The sequence below is a fragment of the Gobius niger genome, assembly GCF_951799975.1.
Source record: "Gobius niger genome assembly, chromosome: 1".
NCBI classification, from domain to species: domain Eukaryota; kingdom Metazoa; phylum Chordata; class Actinopteri; order Gobiiformes; family Gobiidae; genus Gobius; species Gobius niger.
In genome coordinates, this window is record NC_136852.1 from 43,782,323 (window position 1) to 43,805,409 (window position 23,087).

Sequence of the window (23,087 nt, forward strand, 5' to 3'; positions counted from 1 at the left end):
TCGCAAACTGAGACATATCAATGCGAATAACTGCAACCCCAACAGTATAATAGTAATGGTCAAAACACTTAAAAGCTGGTTGGGTTATTGTTATTTGATGCAGTGAGATTTGAAGGTTTAGGCACCCCGGATCAATATGTCTTAGCATAGACCTCACGCTTTTGGGGACAAAAAAAAAAGAACGGAAAGGAGCAAAGGTCCGTTTGAAGAAGAAGGGGTGCAGAACTTCGTGAACTGCAGCCAATGGCACAGGGAACATTTAATGGGTAGAACGAAGAATGGATAAGCTTAATTTCCTACGGATTCTGATGGAAAACAGCATCTCTGAAAAAGCATTTGGTTGATGATCATAAACAAAGCTCAAAAATCCACGATGGACGACCTCAGAGGTGCAGTCTGAAGGTTTTCCAATGGCCTTCACAGTCTCCTGACAAACATCATTGAAGATCTGTGGATAAACCTCCAAAAAGTAGAATACGACCGGGTGCCCAGAAATCTCTCTGCTCTGGAAGAGTTTTGTAAAGAAGAAAGGGATCAAATCTCTCAAAATAGAATTGAAAAGACTCTTATCTGCCTAGAAAAGTGTTTATAGCTGTAATACTATAACCGTAGCCTCCAATATTATAATTTTTTAAAATGACACTAGCTTCTCAGTTTCAAAACACTGGACTGTCTTTTTCAAACCCCAAAACCAGTGCTTGTCCTGTGCTGTGCTTTTATTATGACACTGTAGAAAGCCTTTGGTGATTACTGCTCCTTCTGATCCCTGTGTCGTCGACAGTAGTAACAGTGTGTTGCGTGGTGGCCTCGGCCCCCAGTATTCGAAGTGCTCTTGTTTCTATAATGGTGCCTGTTCTTTTTGAATGTTTTCTGTGAGCATTAAAGGTTGGCTGTTCTGCCTGGAGAAGTTCAACGTATGAATGTATTTTACTGTAGCATGAGGAGTGCACAGCGGCAGAGAGGTTCACCGATGACCTACGAGTACCCCATTGAGTAAACGTTAGACGGAAACTTTCGGAAATGTAACTGAATGGCCAATACAAGCTTATAGAAACAACAAAAAAGCTGTCTACCAATGGATTCATGTTAATATGTATAGTTAGTTACAATTTTTTTCGATACCAGTACTTCAACGGTACTTGGTTTACATACCTACATATCGGAAAAAATATGAATTCACTTGGACCATAAAACTGACAGATGTTCATTTATTCCATTAAAGGGACTATACGGAGTTTAAAAATGTTAAGATTATTAGAATGAGCCCAGACATATTCACCACAACTGCCTCTAAAGTCCTGCACTGTCACTCAAAAAGGTGTTAATTCAGGTCCGAAGTGCCGTCATGCACGAGCTTAATATAGGAGCTGCAGTTACACGTATGACCTGAGGTGGCAGTAGTGAGTATAAAATGGCTCACTTGCATCGAGCACCTTTAAAGATCATTTCTTTGAACTTTTTGTCTGGCTGGAGTGACTTTTTTTTAGTTCTGGCTCATGAACCACTGGAAAAAATATATAATATTAAGAAGTGAAACTACTAGATATATTGTTTCACCTGTTTTAGATCAATATTACATTTTCTGTAACACTTTATAACAACCACCTTTTTTTTTTTTATAATAATACTTATAATACTTACGCATTAGTCTTATATAGCGCTTTTCCAGGTGCTCAAAGTCGTTTACAATTTTGTGCATTATTCATTCACACTACAATCGATGCTGGTAAGCTACTACTATAGCCACAGCTGCCCTGGGGTAGACTGACGGAAGCAAGGCAACCAGTCTGCGCCATCAGACCCTCTGACCACCACCAACCACTCACTCACGCACTACATTACATTCACCCAGGCTTCCTGGTTTTCCCAAAAGGCCCTACCCTGCTTAGCTTCCGAGATCTGCCGGGATCGGGCATAGCATAGGTGGTATAGTATTAGCATTAATAAATAATGAATTAACACTTAATTCATCATGAACAATTCATTAGTTAAGTGTGACTAACACTTCATAACTACTTTACTACTACAGTCTAACTCATAATGAATAGTTCTTCACATACTTGACTGATTCATTGTTAAGTAGTTATTAACTAATAATTGGTTCATGATAAATTAAGTGTTAACTCATCATTTATCATTTGTTAAGGCTAAAAATGTTGTAGTTAAAAGTGTTCCTGCATTTTCTAAACAACAAAGTGTAGGATGGTGATAAAGAGATGTTTGAGATAATTACCAAATACCTTTGAAAAGCATAATACCTCTGATACAGCACGAGTAATGTTTAACGGCACCTTGCCCTATAGTAGAGGGTACAGTTAAATGTGCAAAGATTCAGCAAATCTTGTTTAGTTTCCTTTTCTTTCATGATCATGATTCATGATAAGATGGCAAAAGAGACGCAAGAGTAAAGCCACTTGTTCTACAAAAAAAAATTTGCGGAAGGTTGGGGCTTAAAGATTCAGAAGACACCAGATTCTGTGTCGAGCTGAAAAAGACGAAAGCACTAAAGTGATCCTCGCTGTAACTTTTCCTCTCAGAACAGCCGACCCTTTAGGACCTGACATGTACCAGTCACCTCGAGCATTGATCCTGTGTGGACAGTACTAATGATCTACTTTCACGAATGTCTCATGTTTTACTTTAAACCTGTAAATAACATTTTTATAATACTTTCTGATTTTGCCTTTATTTATCTGTTGATGTTTTTGTAATCAGACTTATAACCTCATGAATAAACTGCTGTCTCCGTGTTTCCCGTCTGCGTTGGATCGATGTTTCGCCGTGTAGCTCATTCTGATTTATACGGGAGATTTTTAAAGCCGTGTCCAGCCCCAAGGAGTTTTATTGTAGGAAAAATGTTGCTGCAGATTTCTTTGGACCAGAATCAGGTTCTCGGAGCGGTGAACCTTGAACAGAAACAAGTCCCCGAGCAGCTGAAGTTTACCTCAGCGCGGATTCCCAACCGACCGCAGCATTTTCAAGGCTAAACAATTCCATTTATAATTTATCCACTCTTGATGTTTACGAAATCAATTGAAATATATATCTCGAACGCTTTCGGAGTTCTGATTTCAGAATTCTGTGGAAGATTGTTTATGAATAAAATACACACTTGTTTGGCCAAATGTTTGCAGAAAAGTATGTGGTTTCTCACTTATTGCATTTTGGGGTAAACTGATTTGGCAGAAAAGTTTGAGGAACCTTTTCTTCCTCCGATACAAGAAGGAAGCACAGAAGAGTTGTCCACTGCTGCCCTCTGCTGGTCTCTCTGCGCATGGTCTAATAAGGTAACTAACTTTTCTTTTTTTGTAACATTAATTTGTTGAATGTTTGTTGTTGTATCAACAGTTAGCAAAGTTTCGCACCTTTTTAGATGAGAATTTACTGAACCCAATCAAGATTTTTGTAAATGTTTTGGACGATTTGAGGAAGTGGGCAGACACCTCTTGATCTTGAAGCAAAATTCCTATACATTTTTCCTTCCGAGCTCAGTTGAAATTAATTGAAAAAAACTTCTTGGGCTTTCTGTTAATAATGTCATTTTTTTCCATTAAATACTATTTCTGTTCATTTTTTTATTTCTTTATTTCTTTATTTGATTATTTGATTATTAACTTCCTTTAATGTTGTCCCTGAATCAAAGGTATCAAAATTCGGTCTCTATGATTTATATATATATATATATATATTTTTTTTTTTATTAACATTTTCTGCTTTCAGTACTTTTATTTCTTCAGTACCATTAGTAGAAACTTGTTTTCTTTTTTGGTTTTATACGTAATTGTGGTGTAATGCAGACGAAGGACCACAGGGGGGAGGTATTGCAACAGGTTTTATGACTGTTCCTCTCCTGAACAGAAAAAAAGATGTATTTTGGATTATCTAAGGCACGGGTTTTCTGGGCCAAACCCCTCAACAAACAACTCGGGGACCCCCTTCTGCAAAATGTAATTTGCATTTACAATCATTTGAGGTGCAAAACATTTATATTCTGGTTTAATCATGTTTGGGTTCAGTATTTTGATGACTATAATGTGCCGTTTTCAATAAATAAAAAAAATGCATCAAATTCAATGTCAGAAATGTAAAAGAAATATTGTCTCAAAATCATCTTGCGACCTCCACTTTGGGAACCCCTGATCTAAGGCCTAGTGCGTGTAAGCACTTGTGAGTGGTGGACATTCAGGGGTCCCTGGGACTTTTCCTGTTCAGTATGGAGTCCCCAGTCCCATAAAGTTTAAGCCACCCCGGTTTACGAGCTAAACAGACGAACAACCAGGCGAGGCGTCTTTGCTCCATAACTTTATTACACACAAAGTCCTCACTTCAAGTATAAAGATTATAAAATGTTCTGTCCCTCAGAAAACAGAGGGCCAGCTCGATAGCACCGGTAAAAACATCACGTGTCATTCACAACACATTCTTTCATTTCTGCTGATCCCCAAAGTTTGACAAAAAGCAAAAAAAAGATGGAGTCCATTCGCTCTTGTCTCCTCATTTGTTTTGTTGCAGACTCGATCTGACCATTTATTAAAACCCATTTCATTACATTGAAATACCATACTATATAGATTTTGCAATTAAAAAATACTATAAAATAAGATGAACTGTACTGAGGATCATCTGCACTTGACAGTTTCAGCTTTTGGTCTCTTAACATATAAACTTTCACCTGGAAACATAAAAAAAAAAACCTAATCTTCACAATAACATGTTTAATTATTGCACTGATTCAATATTTTTCTCCATACATTTACTTTTCAATTAAAAAAAAAAAACACTGAAATTTGAGTTTTCCCAGATGTTTTTTGACGAATTAACAGCTTATTTTAAAACTAAACAAGATATCCAAATATATGTCAACACAATAAAACCATAAATTTAAACCTGGCACAATCTATTGTTCAGATTTCTGGCAACTTCGAGTATTTTTATATAAAAACATAAAATGAAAGAAACCTTGCAATACATTTTCCCTCATATTTATGCCAGTAACCTACAGCAAAAGATTCAAATTAATATCTCTACATTTATAAAGTTTCCATATAGATACAGACGGCATCTCTGTAATCACCCATATATGGTCATGTTGGAAGCATTTGAGGGGGTGAAAAATAATTACTCAAGCTGTTTAAACAAAAATTACAATAAAGTTTTCTACCTAATAAAGATACAAAGACATGGAGAGGAGCAAAGTGGTTCAACAGCCCATAATTACATAAATAACGGATAATGCTAACATGATGCTTCGTTTTAGCATCATGCTACATGCTAATTCTAGCTACGGCTTCCATTTTTTCCCTTGAGGTGTGAAAAAACATCGATATGGGCCCGAGTTAGACTTGACTTCATTTGTGTGTAAAACATTAGTTTATATTCCGCCAGAAAACGGCTAAAAAGAGTGAAAAATTTCCCCACGGTGAGGCCACGCCCCCTTGTATGATGCAATGCCGTCTGTATCTATTCACCTTCAGCGTCTTAAGACTTTATTAATTTGAATGAGATAATTCATTTAAGCTTTAGTGATGGTGATTGCCTAGTCTAGACATTTCATGAGGTGGTACTAGATGTGAAAAGTTTAAGATTCACTGCAGTAGGAGAAGCATGTGGCAGCTCGAGTGCGCTTGATAAAATGGTCCATTGTTTTGATAGCTAGCCTCGAAATCACTGCTAAATATGAACTCCATGAGGAAGTACTGTCATTGGATAAATACCTACGATAACGGGGCTGAACTTTTAAAATGAATATGCTGTGGTGGCTTGTCCTGATCGGTTGAATGGGTCCTTTTAAAGAGCTTTGCAAATCAATCTATTTCTATGAATTGTCTCTTCACTAAATGGCAATGGAAACTGTAAAAAGGAGATATTTTCTTCCATCTCTGTGTCTTTTTGGAGCTTTGAAAGTCTAAATACTGTTTGTTGCTACATAAAAATCGTGGTTCGAGCCTGTTTTGTCACTTGCTGCTGGTTGACACTGTTCACAGAAGTCGTCCCCTCGAAGCGGCCGAGGTCCAGAGGCTTCAGTCCCGGTTTTTCGGTCGGACTTGGACCCTGTAGAGTCCTTTCCTCTGGGGGTCTAGTCTCCGTTTAGCTCTGGTCCTGGGTCCGGTCTTTACCTGTGTGTGACCTGGTTACTGATGAGGCCTGGGAACTGCTGCTCAGTCTCTTCACTCAACGACCCACCTGTGACAAGAGAGTTTTTAAGCTTAGTCAGTTAGTTTTTTTAGTTTCTATCTAATGCTATCTCTCGGCCATGAACTGCCTCACCGTTATGACAGTTGTACATCCAGATTCTGTGACCGTCGTATCGACACCTGCATTTGACTATGTTATTGGAGTAATCCGACTCTGGGACCTCGTAGTTCGGGTTTATGACAATCTGCGGAAGAAAAGACAAATGGGTTTTGAATAATAACGCAATAAAAAAGACAAGACATTGGGCAGCCCCTGTATACGTCTATAAACCCCCTGAATTGTCAGTGTTAAAGTGGGGGTATTAAGATTTTTGATCATCTTTATCACTATTATAGGTTGACCACTATATTGGGTCTTTTACAATATCAGCTCTCGGCCGACATGAAGAGATATCTCCATTACCAAAATGGAGATGATAGACACGTCCTGTCTTTTGCATTGGAAAGAGCTCAGTCAGAGCTTTTAATGAGTCCTCCCACAACTTTTACAAGTTTGGACACCTTGGATCATTAATTTTATGTTGCAGACTTCTGGTTATAACTTCAGAGCTATAAGAGAATCTGCTGATTTTTGTCTTTAAAACGAGCTCCCTCTGAAGTACCTAACATGAATGTCCTGAATAATTGAGCCCAAATCATAGACTGTATATATAATGGACAGCTTCTGCTCACTCCTCCCCGTTTACCATAATGACCACGCTCGAGGGGGAAATCATGGCGGATTTACAGACTCATAAGGGAGACTCGGCCCTTGCGTGACGTGTAGCTCGCGCTGCTCCAATGCTAACAGTCCGACCCTCATTAAGTACAAGATTTCTAAAATTCTTCTTATGAAAACCAGCCTGGTTTCTTTAATTGTGATTAACCCAGCGTTATCTCAGGAGGAATATCTAGCCTAGTCTAGTGTTGAAAAAATAGAAACCAGGCGATAAAGTTGTTTTTAACGTGTCTAAACTCCAATGCTTTTGAATGGGGGACTAGCGGCGATATGGAGGTACTACAGCAATGGCGGCCTCTAGTGTCGTGGGCATAAAACAGAGCAGCCAGCGGCCATTGGCCCAAATACAGCGCCCCCTTTTACAGTTTAAAAACAACATACAAAAGGATTATAAACAAGACATTTGAAAAATCTGCCATAACTATCGGCAGTGCATTGTCGTCATCGGCCTTAGACAAAAACAGCATGGGTAAAAGCTAGTCGATGTTGTGTGATAAGTTTTCTGTACCCGGAAGATGTAGTCCCCGGGGCTGACATCAGTGATGTCCACCCACTGGCAGTCGATGTCATGTCTGTACGTGTCCCAGCAGCCCACGGTGATGCCCTGATCCCCAAAGTTTGCACATTCATATCTCTTCTCAATACCTGGGAACAAGAAAACCAGGTAGCATCGATATCAGCATGTGATAACTTCCGTATATATGAATGAAAAATGTTTGGTCTTGATCGTGTATTATACCTTCGTCACACTCGGAGTCCTCCAGGCAGAAGCTGGCCTTGTGCCCCTCGGCCACTTTGGTCCCGTTGAGGCTGTAGAGGTCGTACAGAGTGAACACCTCCATACTGTGGTAGTGTCTGCACAAAGAGAACAAGAGAGAGAACCTTAGGCCACGTTTAGACAACACCAGGAAAACGTAACATCCATTAAATCCCCATTTGTCCAGCAAGCGGTAACGTGGAGCCTGCAGTGACCATTGCTTCAACGTCCAATGTTCCTGTCACACTTTCCTGGGAGTTTCCTGTGGTTTTCTGGGCCATGCCTATCAACTTTACAGCCAACATAACAAGATCTGTTGTTGCCTCAGTTGGTCAGGTTCAGCAACACTAGAATGAGATCACCAAACACCAAAGAATGAGATCAGCTGATGACCATAATATAGCCTGGCCTTAGACATCCGTAAACTCCGGTCAATTATCATTTCCCTACATGTACGTACGGGTCTGATCTCATTGGCTGCGTTGCATCGGTTGAATTTCAACCTTTGCTGGTTGTAGTTTGGCGATGCCGGCAGATACCAAAGTAAAGAAAGCTCATCGTTCCGTTCTGGGTCTGGCGTGTTTCTAAAATGAATCTGGCTATAAACGTTTGTCATTTCCATTAAAGTAGATAATATGAGTTTTCTGTCAATATAAAAACGAGCCAGTCTTTTGCACAGCTTTATTAAATGAAATTAAAATGAAATATTAAATGAACAAATCCCAACTACGAGCCATTAATCCCATCACTGTGAGCGAAGTTTGGGGAGCCTGTCAGCAGATGGCACTGTTGTGCATTATAGTTAAGCGCACACAGAATCAGCTGTTTCAAACTGATTCCTCGACTTCCCCGTCATTACCACTCATTTGTCTGTGTCTGAACAACCACTTTCTTTTTCCACAGCAAGACAACTTTGGGCCTAAATTGTTATACTTAAACCTGAAAACATAGAACACAAAAAAAAGTCTTTATCCCAACCTCTTGTTTTAACGGGAGACAATTATACTGGTCTGAGCTCGTGTTTAGTCTGTGCTGAGTGTGGTCTCGAGCCGCTGCCGCTCAAATCCGTTACACTTTAAACACATTTAGCTCTGAATCCTGCAGGAATCCGCCAACACCAACTTCACCTGCGACGCGAGCCAAACCACAGGCAGAAAGAGGTTTTCCAACAGCTCCGGGTGAACTGGAGAGATCATCACTCAGGGCAGGGCTGATTCAGCACTAGATGTTTCGCGTCATGTTTCTCTTTTCCGCACCCAAAACGCCAGCCCGCACTCCGATACACTGTGCACGGATTGATCCATGATGTTTTTCTCATTTTCAAAGTCAAGACACTTTTTCTAAACAGATTTTCTTTTCTGTTTTGTTGCCATTACTACTTCACTTAAAGGGACTATACGGAAAATTAAGTATTTTCCTCCCCCTACATGTTCCAGCCATGTCCTAATGTGTAGAATGAGCTCAGACCTGTTCACCACAACTGCCTCTACTGCACTGTCGCTCAAAAAGGTGTTAATTTGGGTCCAAAGTGCCGTCATGCACGAGCTTAATATAGAAGGTGCAGTTACGCCTAAGACCTGAGGTGGCAGTAGTGAGCATAAAATGACCAACTTGCATGTTTTTCTCTCTTTAGTCTCTTTAAGTAGTTAGACGTGGCTTTGCGCCCTCGGCTGGCAAATAGTACTGCATTTTAGCATATCTGAAGCCCTATTATTACGATAAAATATTTGACCTTGCGTGCAACACCAGGCAACGATCTAAAAGGACCCAAAAATAGATTTAAAGTCGATGCAGTACTCGATTACATTAACTGCATGTACTGAAATAATTGTACTTGTTTGAGTGGTTTTATCATCTTGTACTTTTTACTGTTATTTATATTGTAATGAAGTATCTTTTTCTTACTAGATTAAAACAATTAATTTACACATGTTTTTTTATATAACACCATGAATAAACTAAAGATATTTTTTGGTACATTAGTGGATGACTTTGGATATTTTCTTTATTTATTCATGGGGCGCAGGTGGTAGAGCGGGTCGTCTCGTGATCGGAAGGTCGTGGGTTCGACTCCCAGCTCCCGCAAAAATACACACTGTTGTTGTGTCCTTGGGCAAGACACTTCACCTTACTTGCCTCCAGTGTCTGCGTCCACTCTCATTATGAATGAGAGCGTCAATGGGTGACTGGTTCCTTACTGTAAAGCACTTTGGGCCTGATAAAGGTAAAAAAGTGCTATATAAGTTGAGTCCATTTACCATTTATTACCCTAACCCCAACCCTGACCCTACCAGAAAAAGCTAAACTCCAAAACATCAAGGCTCCTAAAGTATTTGCTGCATGATCACCGCCTTCACATACGCCCTGTGACCCGGCGGACGCTCACCTGTGACAGTCGTGCCACACCCAGCTCTCGCGGTTGGCTTTGGGCTTGAAGTCGGACTGGCCGTTGTTGTGGATCTGGGAGGAGAAGCGCAGCAGGCGGCGGTAGGAGTTGGCCGGGACGGAGTTGGAGGTGGAGGCCAGGCAGTTCTCCTCGTAGGCGCACTGCAGCATGAACATGGGCCGGTCCTCCATGTATGTGGTCTGCTCCACCACCTGAGGGTTCAACACCAGGTCCGGAGCCGCTGGAGAGAGAGAGAGAGGGGGCGGATTAAGAAATGATATTGGACTGAGAGTAGAGATCTTCAAACACATCATGTATATGGGACTAACAAACGGTCTTTAGCGGTGCCACAGCATTGATATTTTTTACATTTTATAATTTGAAATAATGCCTCTGTAATGATGAAGCATTGCCTCTAAAACACAGGCACCAGGGGGGTTGATGAAGAGTTTACCTCGAGCTCCCTCCTCAGGCAGCAGTGGAAATGACTTAATAAAAACAAACTTATGTATGATAAGCAGCTGCACAGAGCCCTGATGAACACACTTTCAAATTTAGACGCTTTCGGGTTTACCATTGGCATTATATGAACCTGGAGGTACGTATCAGAGCTCTATAGCAGTAGAAGAAACGATCAAAGCCAGTGGGTATGAACCTGGACTAAACCAGAACTTAAATGTTCTGCTTCTAAACACAATGAGCCCTGCTTAAACCAGGTCTAAGCAGGGCTCATTGTGTTGAACTGAGTAGCAGAGGAGAAACACATCACTGCATTGGCACATTGTGTACATTCTGATATCTAGTAGGAGCCAAAATGTATTTTAGAGTAAAAAAAAAAGTAACAGGATTCAATGAATTGCATTGTTTCCAAAGCACAGTAATTATTATTAATAAAGGTTAAATAAAACACACAAAAATCCCTGGGCTCCCTGCAATGCCTTTGAAGCCCCCCAGGGGACCCCAGACCCCACTTTGGAAAGCACTGAGTTGCATAATACAGTATATTCATGTTTCTTACTGAGGTGTGAGACAGATTATTTGTGACATAGCTTTTAACCTCTTAACTCCCACGTGAACGGATTCCATTTTCTCCAGTTTTGCTTACCCTTACCCTAATCAAAAAGCTTCTTGGGGAAAAAAAGCACCAAAACAGCCACAGAAAATGAGAAGAAAACAAGGAACTAAAACCAAAAAGTGACAAAAATTCAACAAAAATGTGACAAAAACTCAACCAAAAAGTGATAAAAATTCAACAACAATGTGACCAAAATTGAAAAAAATAAAAATACATTTCAAATGAGGTGCTACACAGGCCTATATAATAGCCAAAGAGGACAGAATGCATTTGGTTTAGGCGGGTGGTAAGAGGTTAAACAACATTAAACCTTTCTTCTCGTGTCACCAGACCAGCTTTCGTCTGACCAAAGTTAAGCCAACATTAAAAATCTGAACAGTCTCTCACTGTCTGAGCAGGACACTCCGGCCGCGTGGCGCCCCCCTCCTCTGGGACACTGCAGGTTTGTCCCGTGGTGCAGACAGTGGGACAGGGTCATCTCTGTGCCCGAGCAGCGGACGCCACTCATCACCACGGCGTCTGCGCTCACCTGCCCGGCCCAGTACCACGTCTCCTGCACAGACAGACAGGGGCAAAGCCATTAGCAGGGATTCATTATGTTGATTGCACCAAAATTGAGTAAGTAATTAAAAAGCATTAAATTGGATTCCAATGAGCATTAAATCTAAATAGCTTCACTACATGATAATAGAATACTTAATTAAAAATGGGATTAAATAATTTACATTTCATTTACAGAGCTTCTACCATGTCATTTCCAACCATTCTTTACTGTATCCCTGCTATATTAAGAGACACGTGTGCATTAAACCATAAATGGACTATTCTCTGTCATGCTTTAAAGCTAAATGTGTTCTTCCACTTTCGCTGTCCGCCTGCCTCCCCCAGAGACCTGCAGTAAAAGTCCCCGTGCTACAATAAACAGCAGTTTGTGCCCGAGGCAGAGCTACATCCTGTAATCACACGGACCCACGATGGAGCATTTCCACTGAGGCAGCCCCTCCATTAACTCACACACGGCCCGTTTCCATCGTGTGCAGGAGAGCGGAGCTTTACAGGTGAAAGTGAACGCCCCAAGGTGAATTTTTCACTGGAGAAATCATGAAAGTGTGTCGTCTTTGCCTCGTCACGGCAAAACGTGTTAGATACACCATGTTAAAATGACACAAAAACATTTGGTACAAAGGGAGGTTATTGTACCTACTTGAGTTTTTGGTGGAGCACATCCTGAACTTTGAATCTCACTTCATCCATCCTCATGTTTTGCGAGTAAAGTTTGTTACTATCTAACCTTGACTGTGAGTTGCCAAGTAAAAAAAAACAAAAAGTACTTGAAGTGCTATATATAAACATTACTTACTGCAATCACTTGTATCATTTCTACATGAAAGTCAAAATATAAACGTAAGCAAAAAATAGTACGTAGGTTGAACATATTTCTGAAATCCTGATTTTCAAATAGTCATGTTCCTAGATGGTCTGCTGGATATTCGGGGGTTGAACTCTAAATAGTTTGGGAACCTCTGTCCTAAAGGTTGAACCTCACTGCACCAACAGGACTTGAAAGCAGTGACACAAAATGCTGTGAGTAAAACGTACCTGGAAGGCGTTGCTGGCGAATCCCAGCCCCAGCTGCCTGCAGACCACCATGGCCTCCATGACGCCCCAGCCCTCGCTGCAGACTGTGCCCCAGACCAGGGAGCCGTTCCTCTCCGTCAGCACCTCCACCCGGCCCTCGTACGGCGACCGCCCCCCACTGAGCCGCAGCTACACGAGGAAAAACAAGTCCCTTTTCACAAAACTAGGCTTCCAATGAGCTCAAATGTGAATGATTTTGGTCAAAGCCTCGCACTGACCCTCTCCTGGAAGCCCATGGCCGGGACGTTGCAGCGGACCCCGGCGTCCTCCTCGTGGCTGCAGTCCGCCGTCTCTTTGTTAAAGAGACACTCGGTGATGGACTTCTCGAACCCTGAGCACTGGACCTCGTTCATGTGCACCGGGCCCATCCCTGCGCAACAACAGGGGAACTATTACAAACCTAAACACACAAATATCTCTGAAAATCCACATGCTTAAAGGCACACTGTGTAGCATGAGGTAAGATTTTGAATTACACTGTCATTAACCTCTTCATTCTGCATGTTTCCCATTGACATTTTTGGGTGTTTTTGTATGTCTAGGGCTGAGTATTGACATGTTTTATAGACCCAGTACTATAGCGATACTTGGTTTTCGATACCGATACCTGAACGATGCTTTTTCCCTATACCTATACTAAAATATTTGTATAATAATAATGTGTGGAAGATCTGCAAATTTATTAAATCGGGTTCATCTCCAATGTCAAGAAATGTGTCAAAAAATGGGGAATAATTTGGAAAGAAAGAAAGGAAAAATTGTGTTAACATTTTGTAAAAAATTGTGTAAAATATCAGTAATAAGCAAAAATGAGGAAACTAAATTAGGAAAACGAGAAAAGATTGCCACAAAAATAAGAAAAAAATGGTCAAAATAGGGAAGGAAATGGGAGAAAATTGTGGCAAAAAAGGGAAAAATTTTGTACAAAAAAATTACAAAAAAAAACAAAAACTTAAGAAATTGAGAAAATAGGGAAACTTTTAGTAATAACAAATGAGTAAAAAGGAGGGGAAAAAATGTGAAAATGAGAACAAATTGTGTCAAATACAAGAAAAATATTGTGTCAAAAACTGCAGGGGGGACCAACAGCATTCAAACTTGGATCTAAAGAGAGAGTTTTTTTTTTTTTTTCAGTTCTTTCTTTCGGTAAAAGAAAAAATACTGGTAAAACCAAACCTTTTTTTTCCGATACCAGACTGATATCGTTTAATGGTGTCCAGCCCTAGTAGTCATGTCTGTGGTTTTTGCTTGTTTCGTGTGATCAAATACAAATATCACGGGACAGGCCTCAGTGCCATGAGTGCCGTGCTCCGGGCCAAAACATTCAGACTGTTTTGCAGTATTTTGAAATCGATCAAACTGAATGTTTTCAGCAAAAATTAAACCGCCGACAAAACTCACAACACACCGGAGAAAAACGTTCCCCAAAAATAGGGTTTTGAACTGTAAGATCAGAATTCATCATGATTCTTTATCAGCTAAGCTTACTTTGTGCAAAAGTAATAGTCCAAATTGGGAAAATGTATTTCTATGGTGATCCACGCTAATTTCACACGTCCAACTACTACCTCCCACTTCCATGGCTTGAGAATGGGAGGAAATGGGTCGTGCAGCACCAAGTTTGTCATGTGCAAGTAGGTCTGGTAAATTTCAAGGTTGTTTTTCAGTTCTTCTCTTTTCCTTTGTTGTTTTATTAATCGAGTCTCTGTGGAATACGAGGGAACAGCTTCAGAGGAGCAGCCCAGAGCATGAAGCACGGGATTAGGCACGAGTACAACATTTGGACGGCTCTTGATGGATGTTCAACGGGAGTGGTTTGGACATGCACAGAGGAGGGATAGTCGCAAATATATGGGATGGGAAACCTCTACAGGAGCGAGTGATGATTTAAAAAGGGGATTATGTAAGAACGAATTCCATCCCAAACATAACAAGACGGCTCAAGTTTGGAATCACAGGCTTCTGCTTTATCCTCCTGATGCCTATTTAGACGCGAGGCAGTTTCGGCTCGCTTCTCAGAGTGGACGGTAGCTCAGATTTGGCCGCACGTTGGTCAATGAGGTCGAGTATATTTAGGTTCAATTTAGGTTAAATTACTGGATAAAACTTTTGGCAGCGTGTGAGTCTCGCAGACACTTATAATTTAGTGAACAAGCGAAGTCTGTCATTACGGGCGGCTCGCACAGAAGGCCAGGGCTGGGTTTAGACGACATTACATTTACATCCAGTCCAGCAGTGTTCATATTGGAGCAGACAAAATTAGCTTTTTTTTCCGATTGATATAAGTCAGATTTGGTGGTGCTGTGGGCTAAATGAAGCACAAAGAGGAGCTTACATGAATTCAAGCTTCGACATTTCCTTTGGGATATTTCCATTTAAGAGTTGCCAATCACAGCAGAGACACAGACACAGTTCATCTGAATATCAAAATCTATCACTAAACTCACAACGAATATTATACAGCACATAAAAAGTAAAAAAAAGAAAGGGTTATTTGTCATACCTGTTTATTCTGCATCTTATTCTTGGACTATGAGGGCCACCGTTATATCATACTATTATTACAATCCTATTCTCTATGAACAGACCTTGTCCGAGCCGGCCCCCGTTCAGCGCCTCTTTGGCCGTCCCGTAGCCCAGCTCTCTGCACACGACGGTGGCCGAGCCCAGGTCCCAGCGGTCGTCGCAGATCGTCCCCCACTCCCCGTTCTTCAGCACCTCCACGCGACCCTCTCCCACGATGGCCCCGCCCCGGAGACGAACCAGAGGCTGCTGCAGGAACAGGGGAAACATTTCAGGTCACGTTCTATTCTATTACAAGCGATCGTGTTTGAACTGTGGTGGTCAAAGGACTTGATTTTGTCACCTGAGTAAAAGTAAAGATGATACTGGTCAAATATTGCTCCAGTACAAGTAAAAGTGCATAGTGAAAAAGTACAAATCATCATAAATAAGTGTTGGAACTTTGCGGCTTCAAAAAATCTGAAGACACGCTAAGTCACTACCTGTACAGCAACCATAGATATAATATGCAAAAGATAAAAGGTAATGGTAAAGGTCCCGTGTTTTGGTGGTTAAATATATGATCCCCAGCCCAGCTTTGTCACATGGGTCATCACTATTTTTTTAAAACAAAAAAGAAACTAATTGGAGCCAAACTTTTAAGCAGTGTTTGGGAGGTGTCCAGTTTTAAAACGTTTATTTTGGAGGAGGACCAAAGAGAAGGACTTTCCTCGCTCACTGACGGCAAACATAGACTGTAAATAATAATGGACGTCTTCTGCTCACTCCTCCCCGTTTACCATAATGATCCCGGTCGTGGGGGAATTCATGGCTGATTTACAGACTCCTCCTCCCCAGCTCTGACGAAGCATGTTCCTAATAAGGGCATAAGGGCGGGATCTTCACTGGAGACTCGGCCCTTGCGTGACGTGTCGATCGCGCTGCTCCAATGCTAACAGTCCGACCCTCATTAAGTACGAGATTTAAAAAATTCTTCTTACGAAAACCAGCCTGGTTTCATAAATTGAGACTAACCCAGCGTTATCTCAGGAGGAATATCTAGCCTAGTCTAGTGTTGAAAATTTAAACCAGGCGTCAAAGTTGTTTTTAAAGTGTCTAAACTCCAATGCTTTTCAATGGAGGCCTAGTGGCGACATGGAGGTACTACAGCAATGGCAGAGCAGCCAGCGCCCATTGACGGCAACACAAGCCTTCTTTCTTGTCGTGAGTCAGTGACATTGACACTGCACAGCGCCACCTACTGTCCCGGAGTGTTCATCATAAGAGTTTCAAATGGGGCAAAACACACAGCCATGTTTTTACTTTGGCTCCTTTATAGAAACGTAGTTTAGCAGAAGGTATTATACTGTATCTATCTTTCTAATGTAGCAGGGCAAAACTTATATACCAAAATACTACTTAAGTAAAGTACAGATATTCATAAGCTCTACTTAAGTACAGTTATTCAGTAAGTGTATTATGAGAAAAAAATTACTTCTAGAATAATATGTAATTTTCTCGATGTTTGCGTATGTATATAGCATGATTCTCAAATATAAATAGCAATTGTGTTTTCCATAAACTAAATTAAATATCAAATCAAATCAAAGCCATTTAATCTCCAACTTTTCATCCTTACATTTCTATCCTCATAGATTGCTACGTGTATATTGAATGTATATATACATGTCCTTTACAAAGCTCCTGCTGAGATATCGACTTGAAAGACATAAATACAAAGCGAAACCTTTTGTTCCAAGGTCAAGGGAGACTTTACTGCCCTCCAGGGAAAATTGTCCAATAAATCTGACCATCCTCCAAAGCCACGGAAGTTAAACCACAGAGGAATCACATGATCTCGTGAAGTTTAATGTTGATGATGAAAACCTATTGCGGTAATTTTACTCCCACAAAATTAAGTAACACTTTTCGGAACAACAGAAAAGATGACGTTCTCCAGCGCTCAGTATCGTCCACTTTGTTTTACAGCCTCTGTCGTGTTGCATCTAATCCCCAGATGATCATTTTTCAAAACCAGCAGAAAAGTCCTGAAGCGCGACAGCTGTTTTTCCACTGTGACACAAGAACCGGATTTAACCCCCGAGTCTTTATTTCTCAGCAAAAATGTGTGACCTTAAATGCCCCGGGACAGCTCTCCTCTGCTGTTTAGTCGGTTTGTTTGTGTCTGCGAATGCCGGACATATTTTGGGAGCCACACTGTCCAGTAGTCGCACAGAAGCCCGTTTGAGCCGCCGGAAAATAGAAAAATGAGCAAATGGAAATAGTTTGAGGCTTTTTAACATCCCAATAAATTACATTGAGTGTCTAGAATAAGGAGGTAGTGGAATAGTTTATGAAGGTATGAGGCTGTAATTATGAGTGAGTACATCTTTTGGGAAGTGCCTGTTTGATGTTTTGCAGATAAAGTCGGAGAAATCAGATAAGGAAAACAAAATGGACTGTTGCGTAATCTGCCATGTGGGAAAGTCATTGAGTGAGTCTTACAAAACGTTCTGGAGACTTGAGGCGTAACTGCCTCAAAAACAAACTTTTTATATAGTCGGCTCCAAAATAATCACCAGTGGTTAATCAAGTTTAGATTTTAGTCTTATCATGAATTCTTTATTAGTTTTTAATATTTGTACAGTGATTCAAATGGGCGTCAGGAGACAATGTTTCTGTATTTTAGAAGAAGTCACGCTAATGTTGGACTGAATCGTTTATACTTGTGCAAGCTCTCAATTGTACATGAGTTCTGCATTGTGTAAAAGGTTTTTCAAGCAGTCATCTGTACTGAGATGTTTGAGAATTGAGTGTGTTTTAAAAAAGCTTCTTTGTTTTTTTTCTGGTTACGAACATGGATTCACACATGTCCAGTAGAGACGAGTTAGACTGGATAATTCATATTTGCCAAAAGATCTTTTATAAGCGTATTTATCTGTCACAAATTTGGCAAAACATGATTGCAATGTTAGATGATGCAATATTCATCACGCAGAAACAATGTGGACTTCCATCTGACTGAGACTTACACATTTTTACGAACAGCCTAAAACAAAAACACATGGTCATTTAAAAATATGAAAAAATTCAAGACAATTTCTTCTTATATCGTGCAGCTCGATTATCGAAATTGTGTCTCCCCCATATCAAGTAAACATGTCGAGACCAATGGCCGCTGGCTGCTCTCCTTTGTGACGACGACACTAGGGGCCGCCATTGCTGTAGTACCTCCATATAGCCGCTAGTCTCCCATTGGAAAGCATTGCACTTTAGACACGTTAACAACTTCACAGTCTGGTTTCGAATTTTCCTAAACTTTCTGCACCTAGATATTCCTCCCGTGACAACGCTGGGTTAGTTACAATTAAAGAAACCAGGCTGGTTTTCGTAAGAATTTTTGGTAACACTTTACATTACGGGCCGGTAAGTCCTTGGTACTTACAGAGGTAATTCTAGATACATATTGTTGTACTTACGGTGATACTTATGGTGGTACTTGCAGTGGTACTTACGGTGGTACTTACAGTGGTACTTATGGTGGTACTTAAAGGATACTATAGTGAGAATTACAAGACATGTACTTCTAGATACAGTGGTAACTCTTAGTAATGAAGGTTCTTGTTTTCCCTCATGCTGATTTATGTTGATTTATAGTCACAAAATCCTAGAAATTACATCTGTGTGTAGAAGTACCACATTTACTACTTATGAATCGCTGCTGTAGTATTCTTGAATTACCAATAAGTACCATAGATGTATCACTGTAACTACAATAAACTATCAATTAAAGTACCAAAGTAAATAGACGTACAACCTTCATTACTAAGAGCATTACCACTGTATCTCTTAGTAATGAGAGATACTGTGGTAACTCTGTGTCTCCCTGACCCCTAACCCTAATGACTAGTAATTACCACTTTTAGTACCACAATAAGTACCAAGAAGTACCACTGTATTTACCACTGTAAGTACCACGGACTTACCGGCCCGTAATGTAAAGTGTTACCGAATTTTTTTAAAGAAATCTCGTATACTAATGAGGGCCTGACTTTGATTGACAGCACGTTAGCATTAGGGCTAATGGCGCAGGGCTGAGTCTACAGTGAAGATCCCGCCCTTATGCTCTTTTTAGGAAAGTGCTTCGTCACAGCAGAGTAGGAGGAGTATGTAAATCCGCCATGATTTCTCTCTCAAACGTAGTCATTGTGGCAAACAGGGAGGAGTGAGGAGGAGCTGTCTTTATCTTTTTAACGGTCTATGGTCGTGACGTCATCTGAAATAACTAATGTCATCCCGAAGTGCAGCGTCGTCCTTACCTCTTGTCTGAAGGCCTTCCTGAACCCCGTCATGGGTGTAGGTGCGAACGCTCGCCCCGGGACACAGCTGACCACCACGGGAAGCCCCCCCGCGCACGTCCCGTTGGCGCCCGCCTCCGTCTGCTGCCCCAGTTTACAGCTGGACAGGTGCGCCTCTGTCCCGGTGCAGTTCACCGAGAAGTCCCAGTACGAGGGCTTTCTCCTGCGAGCGAACATCCTGCACACAAGAGGGCGCCAACACAGTCAGTGACGAACAACACTCGTTGTCAAGTCATGGAAAATTAGGACTGTTGTTAATTTTTTTGACAAGTATTTGGATTGTTTCTGAGAACATCTCCTTCTAACCAACTATAGTCTTTGCGTTTTGCTAATAGCTCTATGCCCGCAAGTGAACCCCCGAGAAAGCGTTGTTCTTCCTCTCTCATAATTGTTTGGTGGTGTCTTGCACAAATCAATAAATAGTGGAAGAAAACCTGACAGACTGAGTTACTGATGGACAGTCAACAGTAAACATAAACCTTAAAGAACCCGGAATGTTCTTCCTTTAGCAGGAATAGTGTCAACACGATAAAAAAAGCAGACTCCCCGACATCCCGCTCTGTCGCCCTCGCCCCTCCCCGACTGCAGAGAGAGTCTGGCCTGAGGAAAAAGGTTGTTCTACATAACATCGCCCTTGGTCATGAGTGACTGTCCAGCCCACGTACAGCCGCCGGGTCTGGAGCTGTGAAATCTCAAAGTTTGCCCCTTGTCAACGGAAAAGTCTACCCTATAGTCTGCATTTAGAAACACAAGATCGAACCCAATGTCTGTCAAGTAATCTGAGTTGCTAAGAAACGAGAGAGGAAGAGCAGCGCACCCCCTGAGAGTTCACTCGGAAGTGTGTCGCTCACACACATATGGTCTATTGCAATCATTTGAATAGAAATGTCCAGCCAAATGCAGGTTCCCAGGTTCACAACAAGAGAATGCAAAGCCAGTACCATCCATCCATCCATCCATCCATCCATCCATTTTATTCCACATGTCCGTTGCCAGGTCGTGGGGGCAGCTGTTGGAGCTGCCTAAATCACATTGCACCAGCCCCTATGGCTCCTCCTGCAGGTGGTGGGTCCACAGAAGGACGGCCTCATGGTTCAAACCAGGCCTGTTGGTCTCTCATAAGGGGCTTCTGAACCGCTCTTTGTCTGACCTGTCACCTAGGACCTGTTTGCCATGGGAGACCCTACCAGGGGCACAAAGCCTGCGACAACAGAGCCCCCAGGATGATTCGGGCGCTCAAACCCTCCACCACGTTAAGGTGACGGTTCCAGGAGAGAGAGACTGACTTACCAAATTTTAAATGTAAATATAGAAATGAGCTTTTGTACCTGAGCTGTATGTACTATAAACTATAGATATGTCTTTTTGTAAACTACAGTATTAGACCATTACACAAAGCTGTAAAAATTACAAGAGAGAGTTGACACGTGGAGGGAAACTTTGAGGCTGGGCTCTATGAATCTGTGATTGAACTTTAAACTCGGCAGCATGTCTGCTCCTGCACCAGACATCATGAGGCTTCATGGGAACAGACCCAAAGGAATGTACATGCGCTAGGACTGTACTTACTGTATGAGGGCAAAGGCTTCAAGAATATTAAGGAAAACTTAAGCTAATTTTATTTTATTAGTTCTCCTGAGACCCAAGACGTTGTGGAGCTGGAAGGTTCACACTGTATTGAGGCTCTGACTGAGTTCTTTCCAAAGCAACAAACAGAAAGCCTCTATCACGTTCGGTTCCGGAGACATCGGTCTTTTAATCAGCAATATATCGGCTACCTATTTTACTATATTGTAAAACACCCACACATCAGCCTGATATATTCAACCAATCAGGAAATGCTTAGAACAATGGTCAAATCAAAGCGTTTAAAGTGAAAGACTTTGACCAAAAACAGATACATTTGCACCAGAAATACTTAAAAACAACTAAATTATACACAGAGGTGTTAAGTATGAGCAACTTCAGCCTAACACCCTCCTTAGGGTTCAGATTTACGAGGTTGTGGACGCGTTGAGCCGATCCAGGCCTAAACATGATCACTCCCTGACCATAATGAGCTTTTCTGGGGTTTGAAACATTCTGCGCTCTCATAAATTTAACATCTGCGCCAAACACAGCTGCATTTCCAATCACAGTTCAGAGAGCTCTTTCAAACCATTTACTTTAGATAGCACTTAGCAGTTTTGGTTTGTAAATTCTCGATTGCGCACTTGTACGTCCATGTTGCGGCTTCGTGAGTCATGTGTTTATGGCAACCTTCACGTAAGTTTGAAGAACTTTACACATTGTTTGAAATGTAACGGGGACAATCGGCCGTGTTACTGACTTGTAGACACGTGCGTTGTACTGCTTCTCCCCCGGGAACCCGAACATGCCGCAGATCACGCGGCTGTTGTGCTGCGTCCAGTCGGCGCCGCAGATCTGCTTCCACCTCCCGCCGTCTTTGACCTCCACGTAACCCTCGGTGACGGGGACCCTCTTCCTGTACGTCGACAGGATGGCCCGGATTCGCACGTCCTCCACCTGGATGTCGAGGCTCTGCGACACAAAACACACGGACGTCAGATTAGTTTATTTAGTTTACGGATCATACAAATATTAAGTGCTGTCTGTAAATGTGTAGATGTATTTCAGTCTTTCAGTTTTTTTTTGTGGATGCCTTTTTGAGGACTTGTGAATGATTATAACTTCATAACTATGGGGGCAAAAATGTATACCAGGGGGTCGGCAAGTTTGCTCGGTGGAGGGACGATTTTCTTGATTGTCAAAAGACCAAGGGCTGGACCCTCCAGTTCTAGCCGAAGAACATCATCACTGTCTACCAGTGTTGTTCATCATATATGGCCTATAGTTCTGCTAAGAAATCTTAAGGAATTGACAGTGTTTTTCACACTTCTAGAGCACTTAAACAGGCATGATACACTGCCTGACCAAACCTGGATGTAAACCTAGAGCTCTGCGGTTGGTCAGGTCTGGGTTCAACAGTGTTTCCACCAGTCAGACCAGGGTCAAACAGGTACAAGTTTTCAGCCTGATGCTTATGTGAAGTGAACAAACTGAGGCTCCGATTGTCCAGAGGAGAGAGGACAGCCCTCACTAAAACAGGCAGGTCAAACGAGATTTAACATTACACAACATCATACCGTTGTTAAAATTGTTTGCCGATGGTAGCATTTATCCACCATTAGCATAACTTGAGCTGGTGTTTGTATAGCATTAAGCAGGTTGCTTAGCTTCATAGTTCGACTTCAAGTGGCTTCTTTTCTCTCGTATTTGCCTTGGCACCTCTGAATAATTCCAGAACCCCACAAAACGGTAGTATTTGTCCACAGTGTTGGCGGCTCACGAAACTTTTCATTGCCATTCTATTGTTCCTTCAGTAGTGTGTATTTCAGCGTGCGCATCTGTAGGAGTGCCGCCCACAACGACTGCGGTCCAATTGTAACGGAAATGGTA

The 23,087-nt window shown here is 41.6% G+C and overlaps 1 protein-coding gene across 1 annotated transcript in view; it reads right to left on the reverse strand.

Moving 5' to 3' along the window:
- Positions 1–5,684: 5,684 nt before the first annotated feature.
- The window catches only part of loxl2b (lysyl oxidase-like 2b), a 42,800-nt gene continuing 25,397 nt past the window's right edge, over positions 5,685–23,087 (reverse strand). The window contains exons 4-14 of the mRNA XM_079567593.1: positions 21,958–22,169; positions 19,590–19,806; positions 15,357–15,540; positions 12,987–13,138; positions 12,730–12,897; positions 11,518–11,683; positions 10,056–10,296; positions 7,652–7,767; positions 7,421–7,557; positions 6,268–6,379; positions 5,685–6,183 (exon numbers count right to left, since the gene is read on the reverse strand). Coding sequence (XP_079423719.1) covers positions 6,113–6,183; positions 6,268–6,379; positions 7,421–7,557; positions 7,652–7,767; positions 10,056–10,296; positions 11,518–11,683; positions 12,730–12,897; positions 12,987–13,138; positions 15,357–15,540; positions 19,590–19,806; positions 21,958–22,169 — 1,776 coding nt within the window. The 3' untranslated portion in view covers positions 5,685–6,112. The remainder of the gene's footprint in view (positions 6,184–6,267; positions 6,380–7,420; positions 7,558–7,651; positions 7,768–10,055; positions 10,297–11,517; positions 11,684–12,729; positions 12,898–12,986; positions 13,139–15,356; positions 15,541–19,589; positions 19,807–21,957; positions 22,170–23,087) is intronic.